The sequence below is a fragment of the Anoplophora glabripennis genome, unplaced genomic scaffold, assembly GCF_000390285.2.
Source record: "Anoplophora glabripennis isolate ALB-LARVAE unplaced genomic scaffold, Agla_2.0 scaffold1737, whole genome shotgun sequence".
Taxonomy (NCBI): domain Eukaryota; kingdom Metazoa; phylum Arthropoda; class Insecta; order Coleoptera; family Cerambycidae; genus Anoplophora; species Anoplophora glabripennis.
In genome coordinates, this window is record NW_019417819.1 from 2,136 (window position 1) to 14,277 (window position 12,142).

A 12,142-nucleotide genomic window follows, 5' to 3' on the forward strand; every position below is an offset into this window, starting at 1 on the left:
GTGTTGTTTAGTAATTCAACGAACCCTGGCAGACTCAAGGTTTCTTAGAGAGCGTAGGTTGCATGGTAACTTTTAACCAGAAGCCAACCTGAAAGCGCGGGAATTACGTCAACTAGATTGCCCGTGTAAATATGTAGTAATATTAGATATTTCTTAGCTCATTTTACATCTACTCAAAGTACAAAATACTACAATTTATTTACAAAAATATTATTTACATGTATGATGTAGAAGATGTAGTAGGGGAGTGCAGGGTAGGTTCGGACATGGGGCAGGTTCGGACAATTTAAATTTGACGCCTTATGTTTATAGTAGAAGGGGGAAATCAGAACTGTCAGTCGGTCATTATGCATAGAATGGTTGATAGTGTCTGCCATTAAAAAAATCCAGAGTGGTAGATTTTATGCGAAAAATTGTGATTTGTTGACCATGTAAGTAAATTTCAGTGTTGATTGCATAAGCTGTGGGCTATTGTGTTTGTAAATATTGCATGATTTTATTATGGGAATAGTAAAAGCAATATATAACCCATAATTTCCTACAATGCAGAGCTTAAATTGTGTTCATGAAAATTTGTACCAGCTTTTAATTTTTAAAGTTGATCCTAGGGGTACATTCGGACATTCACTTGGGGGTAGGTTCGGACTGTCCGAAAGTGCCCCACATGGTGTTCGAATATGCCCCATTGAGTTATAATTTTATTTTCCAGAATTGTTCGTAATTATAAAAAGAAGACGAACCGTGGGGAAACATCAGAAAAAATCATAGCTTTAGCAGTAAAAGCTGTAATTAAAAAACAGTCATCGATAAGACAAGCTGCACTTGATTTTACCTTGAGAATATCAACTTTATATGATAGAGTGAAGTTATACAAGTTAAAGCATGAAAACTTTGACTTTGATGACTCAGGGCAGGAGAGCTACTCCGATGATCAGAATGAAACTAAGAGTAAATATGCAACAAGACAAATATTTACTACTGCAGAGGGAAATCAATTAGAAAAATATCTGCTGCATTAATCAAAAATAAATTATGGGCTCACTTATAAAAATACTCGAAAATTAGCCTATGAATTTGCCTTACAGCTCGACAAGAAAATACCAAATTCTTGGTCTGAAAATGGATATGCTGAGAGAGACTGGATGTTATCATTTATGAAGAGACACACAAAATTATCCCATAGAAAACCAGAGAACACCAGTCGGGCAAGGGCAAGTGCCTTTAATAAACATAACGTGGCACAGTTTTTTGAGAATTTAAACAGTCTACAGGGCAAATATAGATTTATGCCTGATCGAATCCTAAACACCGATGAGAGTGGTATTAGCACCGTACTACAGGCGCCAAAAGTTATTGCTCCTACTGGTCAGAAGCAAGTTGGCCAGATTGTATCGGGCGAACGGGGAACTTTAGTTACATTTTGCGGAATAGTTTCTGCTACTGAAGCAGCTATTCCTCCTATTTACATTTTTCCAAGGCAAAGGATAAAACAGGAATATTTATATGTGTCCCCTACCGGTGCTATTGCTCTAGGCTCCAAAACAGGATGGATGACCACAGAATTGTTTCCTGCTGTACTCGGGCACATTAAGAAGTATACATACTGCACTGTGGAAAATCCTATTCTATTAATAATTGACAATCATGGTACGCATGTTTCATTGGAGAGTATAAATTATTCTAGGGCGAATGGCATTGTTTTGTTATCGTTGCCGCCACATAGCACGTATAGAATGCAGCCTCTTGATATTTGTATTTACGGGCCGTTTAAATCGAGGTGCAAGGTCGCATTTAACGATTACATGGGTACCAATCCTGGAAAAGCTGTCAGAATTCAAGACATTGCTAGATTAACTGCCGACGCATACCTGCAATCATTTTGTCCCAATAATATAGTCAAAGGATTCAAAAGATCAGGTATTTGGCCCATTAACCATTTGGTTTTCACGGATGAGGACTTCTTGCCAGTAGAATCTACTAACCGTGTAGATTACAGTTTATCCCAACTTCCTGAATATGAGATCTCTCAGAATAACATCAATATGTAGCAGTCAGGGGAAACACTGCAGGGCAGTTTTAAAGACGTCAATAACTGTAATGCCAGTGGAAGTGGTTCTACTGCAGTTTTCAAATCCAGAGAAGTGTTTAGCTTAGTCAACTCAATAATGGAAGAAATATTGAAGCGGACTTTTACAATAGTTCACAAAGTAAACAATTTGGAGGAAGTTATAAAAAGTATTAGACCATACCCAAAGGCTGGTCCTAGAAAAAAAATATCAAAGCCAAGAAAAGGATCGTCACGCATTTATACAGATTCTGCAGAGAAAAATAGATTAGAGCAAATAGAACTGGACAAAAAGAAAAAAGAAGCAGCAAAGCTGATTAAAAAGCAAGTGTTTAGTAATAAGTCCAAACGAAAAATTTCCAAATGGCAGAAAAAGAATAAAATTTACTCTTCATAGTCCTCTGATTCGGACATAGAGACAAAAAAACTACGACGTTATTCATCAGATTCGGATTTCCTTTCTGATGCGGAGGCCAATGAGAACCTTCAAGTTCTGTTAGATGATGAGAATATAAATACGGATGACTATTTACTCGTGAAGTTTCCCACGAAACGAGATGTAAAATATTATGTTGGATTGGTTGTAGGAATCAATGATCATAATGATGAATACGAAGTAAAGTTTCTTCAAAAGAAAAAAACATGGGTTTTGCTTCCCAGATGTTGAGGATATTGCTACCGTTTTACGAAGTGACGTAGTTTCAAAACTTCCCAAACCAACCCATATTAAAGCTACATCACGCCTTTCATCCTACATTAAATTTGATGTAAACTTTGCAAATTACAATGTGCGGTAACATTTTAATATATTTAATGAGATCAATTAAGAATATAAACGTTTAATGTGTTTAAAGATTATTTTTGTGATAGTTACCCTTGTGTCTGAAACTACCCCTAGGCTCGTCCAAAAGTGCCCCTTCATGGGTACATTCGGACAAAATTCATTTATTCTAAAAAACCAAAAATTTTGAAAACTATTTAAAAACAAATAATTGTTATTATCTCTAGTGAACATTTAGGTCATTAAAAACAAAAGGCACCAAAAAGACAATATGTTTTTATGCATTTTTGAAAAATATAGTCATTTTGACTTAAGTGTTCGAACCTACCCCGCATTCCCCTAAATAAATGATGCGCCACAGAAGCAGTAACCAAGTACCTATTCTTGCTGTTGCAACTAAATGTTGTTCATGATAGAATAAACGAGAATGTGGACTAATTTTTTTATCACTATTTTTTTTTTAATTCTAAAAATCGAAAAATCGCCATCTATGTTCATTTTACTAAAAATATCTGCTACGGGTTCAAGTATTCTATATATTTTGATAATGTATGAAACTGTAACGCCTCTTACACACGGGCGTTGTTTTACCGGTTGGTAGCCGACCGTCAGACTTGCCAGCAACATATTCGATATAAAGATGTATTTAACTATGTATCATTTAAAATTTAGTCGGTTGTTTTGCCGATTGTTTTAAATGCCGATCGGCAAAATACCGTCCGTGTGTAAGAGGCGTAATGGAGACAACCAATAAACTATTACCTAATTTTTAATAAAATTAGTTAAAATAATGCCACCAAAATCTCCAATCAATTAACTAATTTAGGTATATTAAAATTATATTAAAACTGTGAAGACTGAAGAATAGTCCAAATCTACTGTGGTATTAATCGTGTGGGAAATATTATTTTTAATGGGTTCTTATTTCCAAAGTTTCTGAGTTATTTAAAAACATTCCCCTATTATCAGTAATACCTATGTAAAATTTTAAAATCTGTATTTGGAGAAAAATTATTAAATTCAAGCAAATGGTTAGCAAATTGCGAGAAACCGGAAGAATCAGGTCTCAAACACCGCAAATGTTCTTTTAAAAGCTGTTTTACATTGACAATTTATTGATGAATTAATTTATGAAGTCGCTTCATCAAGAAATTGAACAAGTGTAATGCACCAAATTCTTCAATGCATCAAGTTCTTGACGAATTAGAACATGTTCTAATTTTCGTCAATTTCTTCATGAAGTTCAGAAGTACCAATCCAATAAATTTCTAGCCTCAGGTCAGTAATGAGGTTATGTTATTGGAATATGTAAATCATTGTGTGGCGTCATACTAGTTTTGTATTGATTTTACTGATTTGTTACTTACAAAAACTAATATTTATATATGATTCAAAACGGTACCGCTGTTGTATCACTACAATTATGAGTGGAAAGGTGACATTTTTAAAATTTATTTGCTTTGATTTGTTGGTAGAACTGATTCATGTGTCAAAGAAATTCGGAAGTCTGTAGCAATACAAACCAAACCGTTTACAAATAAATTCATGAATTAATTCATGAAAACTTGGTGAATTTATTCATGAATAAATGGTTCATGTAAAACAACTACAACCTAATATTAAAACATCTAAAAGTTCTACCGATATACAGGGTGTTTCTTAATAACGTGCTAATATTTAAGGAGGTTATTCTTGGGTCCATTTTAAGAAAAAAACTTCATATGAACGTATATCCTAAAAGTCTTAACTTTTGAACTATAGGGTGCTAAAGTTTTATGAAAAAACATTTTTTTATGATAGCTTTGATATTACCCTAGATATTTTTTCAAATTTGGTACATGCCTTCTATTCATTGAAATGCATTTTCTGATGTACAAATAATTTTATTATTTTTGCCAGTGGCGTCTGTACATGTTTTGTATTGAATATTTTTGAAGAAAAATATGTTACCCTACTGCTTTTTCTTATAATCCTCATTCCTTTCTTGAATTTTTTTCGTTTGACGTACAGTTTTCGCATAGAAAAATAAAATTCATTCATTTGTACGCTGTTATGAAATTATGTACTAATAAGAATTAAAAACGATCTAGTAGGTAAAAAGCAGATTTTGTTTTGCAAACATAAACAGTTTTGACAGTTGTCTACCCAGTCACGTCACGTATTTAAGTCATTAACATTAACAATATTATTTAAAAAACATTGTCCAATATACGGAATCTGAGTTTGCAGACATGCACTACATGTGTGGGCTTGCTGATGGTATCGCACTGGAAGCCAGGAGGTTGTATGAAGACCGCTTTCCAAATAGAAATATTCCCGATGCGCGAACATTTTCAAACATTCATAGAAGATTATGCGAAAAGGGAAGTTTTAAACCAGGCAATTATCTAAAAGTAGTACACCATATTGTAAGAACTCCTTCTGGAGATCTTCTGGATTGAGATAGCGGTTTTGAATTCAATTGAGGAAGATCCACCATTAAGTACAAAAAAAATTGGGAAAAATTTGAATGTCTCACATATTCTTATTTGGAAAATTCTCCACGACTTTTTATTGTATCCCTACCATATCCAACGGGTTCAAGCTCTACTACCTCACAACTTTCCATTACTAATAAACTTTTGCCAATGGTTTCTACATAAAGTGAATGAAAATCCATTATTTGACACTGAAATTTTATTCACAGATGAAGCCAACTTTTTCAGAAATGCCATCCAAAACTTCCACAACAATCACATTTGGGCTGAAAAAAACCCACTGCAATCTTGGAATCCCGTTACCAGGAGCAGTTTTCTGTTAACGTTTGGGTTGGAATATGCGGTGATTATTTAATTGGCCCCTATTTTCTTTATGAGAGGTTAAATGGACATAATTACCGGCATTTTCACGAAGAAGAATTGCCAGGTTTCGGTGTTATAAACAATACTATTTAAATGTCCCCATAAGTAATAATCTTGGGGAATAAGGTTAGGTGAAAGATTTGGCTAGGCAATGGGACCGCTTGGTCCAGTCCACCTTTCTGAAAAATATTCGTTCAACCAGGTTTTCACATTCCTACTATTCCTACTATTATGAAAGTACATGTTTCCTCTAATACAGGGTTCTCAGCGTCAGGGAAAACCTGAAAAACTTGGAAATGTCAGGGAATTTGAACTGTGTCAGGGAAACGTCAGGGAAAGTGCCAATATTCGTCAAAAATCAGGGAATTTTTAATGTCGTCAGGGAAAAGCCCAGCTAAATAGAAATAAAGCCAAAAGCGAAATTTATCATTTAGAAGTAAAGAAGAGAAAATTGGAGAAGTCTCTAGTGCAATAATAAGTATTGACACAGAAATTGCTCATTTGAGAAAAAATATTTAAGGAAATGTTGTCCACATCCTATAATAAATATATTAAAGTTATATATTTGTTATTCAGTGAAATCTATTTTTATTGTTTTTTGTTGTATTTATTGACATTTCTGTTAAATCTCTTGTTAGATATTTATATTTGTTAATATTTAACATCATATATGTTTAATGCTGAATTAAATATTTTTAATAAAATTAAACGTATTCATGTCATTTATTTGTCATCAAATGGTCCCATTTATACCTTATCATTTGACTTGTTTTTATTTTGGTTCAAGTTTTTAAAAATATAAATTTCGGTTGCTTTTTGTCAGGGATTTTTAAAAAAATATGTCAGGGAAAACCTGGAAATGTCAGGGAAATTGGTTTTGAAAAATTGCTGAGAACCCTGTAATATTCAGAGGTACATATTCCAATAAATTAAACAATTCATTTAATAAAAAATGTAAATAAATCACCGTTTAGCCGATTTGGAATTTCAACAGGTCCAATTAATTTGTTACCGATAATCCCCGCCTACAGATTAACTGAAAACCTGTGTTGGAAATTATTACGCCCAACTACCTTCGGATTAGACCAGTAGTGGGTATTGTGAAAATTAAGAGCTCTATTTTTGGTGAATCCACTGAGAAAATTCGATCCTACGCATAAACTCTTCATTTCTTAAGTCTTCTACAAGGATAAGGCTTTGGATAGTGACCATAGTTTCTTACATTTCTCATTATGTACTGTTGTTCCTGGAATATTAGTGGCTCTTGACACTGTGCGGATGCTGATATTAGTATGATCATAAAATTGATTTAAGGCATTTTCAAAATTATAATCATTTGGTGGCCTTCCTTAACCGCGCAGTTTTTTAAAAGTTCCATTTTCAGTTAATCGTCTATGGACCGTAGAAAATATTCTACGTCCAGGTTGCCTCCGATTCGGGTATCGCCGTTGGTATTCCATTACAAAATCCATACACAAAATGAATGTCTGCTAGCTCGCGATTATGAAAATTTTGCATTTTTTTATTTTTTCTTTAGATTAATATCAATACAGCAGCATAAAGTGAAAGCAAAAATTTAAGATTAATAATTCTTTGAAATTAATTCAAGTAACCAAACATTTGTTTTGATGGCCTACCTATTCATGTAATTCTTTTCCATTCTTGAGATTATGTAATAAAACTTTTATCGAAAATGAAGCATTTTATCGAAGTAAATCAAGAGTACATTTTTTTGTGAAAAACTCATATCTATCATTGTTTGATGTTTAAATCTGAAAATATTGACATGCAAAAATTAGAGCCGCATTTTACCCATGAGCCTCCCTGCCTGAGACAAGCCTGACTAAAATTTTTAAACAGTTTTCGTGTAGTTCGTTAGAACATTAATTGAGTATATGCCAAAATTCTTAATTTAATTGATTTTGGAAATATTTTGAAAAATATCTCCTGAGACCTCTATTAGGGGGGCAGTTCAACCTTTGTTTAAAGGAAAAAATATTCTTATTTCTGATCGTACAATCTACTGCTAAAGTATTGCACACTAATTATGGGACATCCTGTATAGATGGCATATCTAATAGATTAATATTTTAAAAAAATTACAATACTATTTCTTTTACAACAGCAAACTCTATTGGAAGTTTTCTTTTAAACAATAAAGACAAAATAGGGAATAAAAATAAAGCAGGTGTGTATCGTCTTTCTTGTGACACTTGTAATTCTGTATATATTGGTAGAACTTTTAGAAGTTATAATATTACGTTAAAAGAACATTTACGGTATTTGAGACCTGATTCTTCCGGCTTCTCGAGATTTGCTAACCATTTGCTTGAATTTAATAATTTTTCTCCAAATACAGGTTATAAAATTTTACATATTAATGATAATAGGGGAAAGTTTTTAAATAATTTAGAAACTTTTGAAATACCAAAATCCATTAAAAATAATCTGGAAATATGGAATCTGGAATTGTGGGGAGGGTAGCTTTTAAAGCTACAGCACTTAGGCCCCATTGGGCCTCTTGTACCTACTCCCATTAGGAGATCAATCCACCTGAGCCGTTAACCAACCTATTACAGAGAAAGGTGGTGACGTTGCTCAAGAGGATCTCTAATATAGGCCATCGAAGGCCAGCACTTTCCCATTGTTGAAGAGACGGCAGTGCATTCACATAGCACATGTAATACTGTCTCATCTTCCTGTTCACAGCCGCTACAACGAGGTATTTCACACTTCCTCATATTGTAAAGGTACTTCCTTAGCCAGTACTGTCCAGTTTGAATACCTGTCACCAGGCGAAGATTGAACCTAGATATGGCCAGGTATTTTTTGGCTGTATCCTTGCTAGGATATTCTGAGAACTCCTTAGCGAAATGAAATGAGTGTTTCCTTAATAATTTCAGCGAGTGCTGACAGCAGATGCACACTGGAGGGACCGGGACCAAAAATATTGAGGCCCGATGCACTCCTGGCTAGCTTGTCAGCTTTTTGATTGCCATTGCACCGCTTGTGTTCTTTGACCCAACATAGAGATATGCTGTTGGGAGCCGACGCCACGACCAGTGCTTGGTGGCATTCCCATACTGACCTAGTCATTATCTTATGATTACGTAAGATCAGTAGTGCTTGTCTACTACTGTGTAGATTCTAATGATCTTATCTACTAATTCCGTTTGTACCACGGTAGCATGCATGCATGGTATTGCCCACTGATATCGGATATGCAAGGATCTGGAACATCCTGCACCTTCCTTCCTTTTTGATCCGTTTGTGAAGACGTTGATTACATCTTCGCGGGCAGTCTCCCCCTGTCTCTTAACAAGTGTTCGAAACCAACATTCTTGAGGCGAAACATGGTTGTCAAGGCCACTTCTCTTAGATAGATATCCAGAGGTGGCAAACAGTATTACCTGCATTTCTATGGTGGGTGTTGTTCGCATAGCTCCGGTTATGCTCAGATAGGGAATCCTTTGTACTTGGCTGAGCTTTTGTTTAGCTGTCGTCTGCTGGGATTTCATCCACCAGACGACAGCCCCATAGGCTAACATAGGTCTCACGATAACAGTGTATATCCACATAACCACTTTTGGTTTCAGTCCTCAGGTTTTACCAACAGTTCTGCGGCACTGCTCGTAGGATATGTACGCCTTTTTTAATTTAACCCCTAAGTATTTCACATCAGATGCAAAGCTTAGTGTAGTGTTTAGGAGAGTTAGTGCTATTGGCCCCAGTTTTCTCTTCCTTGTGAAAAGAACCATCTCCGTCTTCCTGGGGTTGACTGGTCCTCACACCACTTTTCAATAGTTCTTAGGGCTGTTTGCATCCTTTGGAAAAGAATCGCTTCGAATTTTCCACTAATCAACATAGTGAGGTCATCTGCATAAGCGATGGTTTAGATGCCAATTTCCGAGTTGAGGTGGCGTAGGAGACTGTCTAGAACTAAGTTCCACAGCAGTGGTGATAAAACACCGCCCTGCGGACAGCCCCTTGCAACAATTCCTTTTGCGGAGGCATCCCCCACACTGATTTGTATAGCTCTTTTAGTGACCATATTTGATATCCATCTACAGATGATAGGAGAAACTCCTCTCTCCACAAGAGCTGAGTTTCTTTCTTCTATATCAAGGATTTCTCAATCCTGCCCACCACCTGGTGAAGGGCAGTGTCAGTAGATCGCCCTGGAGTGTATGCATGTTGGTTAGGGTGTGGCTGTCTTCCATTAGCACACTATCCCTTAAATATCGCTCACACAGCTTTTCCATCGTTTTCAACAGAAACGAGATCAGGCTGATGGGTCGATAGGCCTTTGGGGAGGTATAATCCAGCCTGCCTGTTTTGGGAATGAATACAACCCTCACTTCCCTCCAGATCCATGGAATATAAAGGTGTGCGAAGTACAGCTTAAATATTCGTTCCAGGTGCGGCATGCCCTATTGAAAAAGGGCTGGATATATGCCGTCAGTGCCTGGCGATTTAAAGGATGAGAAGGCCATCTTATTTTATCTTTGGTTACAGTCTGGTTGGCAATCTGTCATTCCATGACCGCAGGTCAGTTTCGTCTGGCCATTCTTCCTGTTCCACTGGTGTGTATCCCGGAAAATGGGTCCGCATCAACAGTTCCAGAATTTTGTTTAGATTAGTGGTTCTTTTGCCACCCTCTCTATTTAATAGATCTAAATCGTGATCTTTTTCTTTTGCAAGGATCTTACATAGCCTAGCAGCCTGCGAGTAGTCGTTAATCTCCTCGCAGTAGGCTTTCCAATCTCCATACTAGTGATGGGTAGTTCGCGAACGAACGAATTAAAACGAACGATTTTTCATAGTGAACTAAAAGAACTAGTTCCCTATTCTAAAACAAAGTAGTTTGCGCGAACTATTTGCGTCGATTTTGACCGATCTTATGTTTGGGTCTGTCAAAGCATAAAGCAGCGCACAGCGCATTCATTTCGTTCATTCATTACGTCTGCTCAACGAAACGGCTCAGTGTATTATGGATCGAACCGAAAAACAAACAATTTTTCAATGCATACGTACGATTGCGATGTGGACATGAGAAGGCAGGCGCACGAAATATAAAAGCGGATCTATAATTCCTAGGATAAGGGGTTTTAAAGTTAGAAAATCGAAAAAACAGTCTATTGTTATAACCTTGCCAGCCATTCCTAGGAAAAAAAGTCTAACGAACATATTTTGTAAGAAATTCCAGCAGCAAAACAGTTTATTCTACTTTAGATTCTTAATACTGTGCATATAAACAAAGGCAGGAGAGGTACTTTAGATCGTTTTGTCTGATTGGATGAATATTTACGAAAAACCTGTTATACATTAGACTATTTTCCTTAGTTTAGATACATTAGATTTTTTTGACTTTAGAAGTAAAATTAAAGAAAGCGTGTTATTAAAAAACGCACAACAGCTAGTAGATTCAGCGCTAATGTAAAACAATGCAAACCGCTCGTAAATATTACTAATTTGAAATGATTAATTTTTAAAACGCAGTGGTATATTTGCTAGCTTATTTCAGCACTCCACCCTCTAAATGTAAACGAATCTGCATGCACATTTGACCGAGACTGAACGATCGCAATCGCACCTGGCAACGGGAGAACGAGAGATGCTTTTGCTAGTGACTCACGTCGTCGAAATATACAGGGTGATTCAGTCATAATGTCATTAATTTTAACCACGTATTCGGAAAGCTTAATAAAGACAGAAAATCGGAAAAAAAAATTTTTTACTCGACTTTTAAAAATGAAGGAAATCAACCCATAACTCCCGCTACGAGGGCTGCCCTGCCGATGCCCGGATGCTCGGAAAATTTTGTAACGTAATGTCACGAACAGTTGTCGGCTAAAGGAACAGCGTTGCCAAGTTCAGGTTCAAGCTCGCCAGGTTAGTATTTGACATATAACCGACCACTTCGTACACTCGATGCACCTGGGCGACTACAGCTACTACGAAAACATAGCCGGTATTTTAGATTTTAAATTAAATTTGTTGATACGATTTTCCTTTGATAAAAGACCGACAACTTTTTGCTACTACACTCGTATTAGTCTAGGGGCTAGGGGCCAGATAGGTTTCCGTAGCCAAACAGAATTCCACGGCTGCAAATAACTTATTTTTAAGTATTTTGACTTCTCGAAACCAAAAAACTTGGTGGCAAAGCCTGAAAGTGGTCAGTTTAATTGTTGTTAACAAATTGAATGTTTAAATGGCTGTAAAAAGTTTATTTTTATAGCTAGTACAATTTTTTATCTGTTAATTATTACGTTTTCTCACAACAAACATATATTTTTTTGAAAATTAAAAAAAGATTAACTTTAACCAAAGTTATTGCAAATTTAGTGCAAATATATTACATTTTCCGTCTCTGCGCGCACCAATTTTACCATATCTCTGGTTCAATTGGACGGATTGAGACGCACATCTCATTTTAAAACTTAAACTTTATTT

At 35.8% G+C, this 12,142-nt stretch overlaps 1 protein-coding gene across 1 annotated transcript; it reads left to right on the forward strand.

The window, feature by feature from the left end:
* The first annotated feature begins 218 nt into the window (after nt 1-218).
* Nucleotides 219-2,048, forward strand: LOC108916159. Its single transcript, XM_018722367.1, has 2 exons — nt 219-254; nt 1,086-2,048. Exons 1-2 carry the CDS (start codon nt 219-221, stop codon nt 2,046-2,048), a joined length of 999 nt encoding a protein of 332 aa, XP_018577883.1.
* The last annotated feature ends 10,094 nt before the right edge of the window (nt 2,049-12,142 follow it).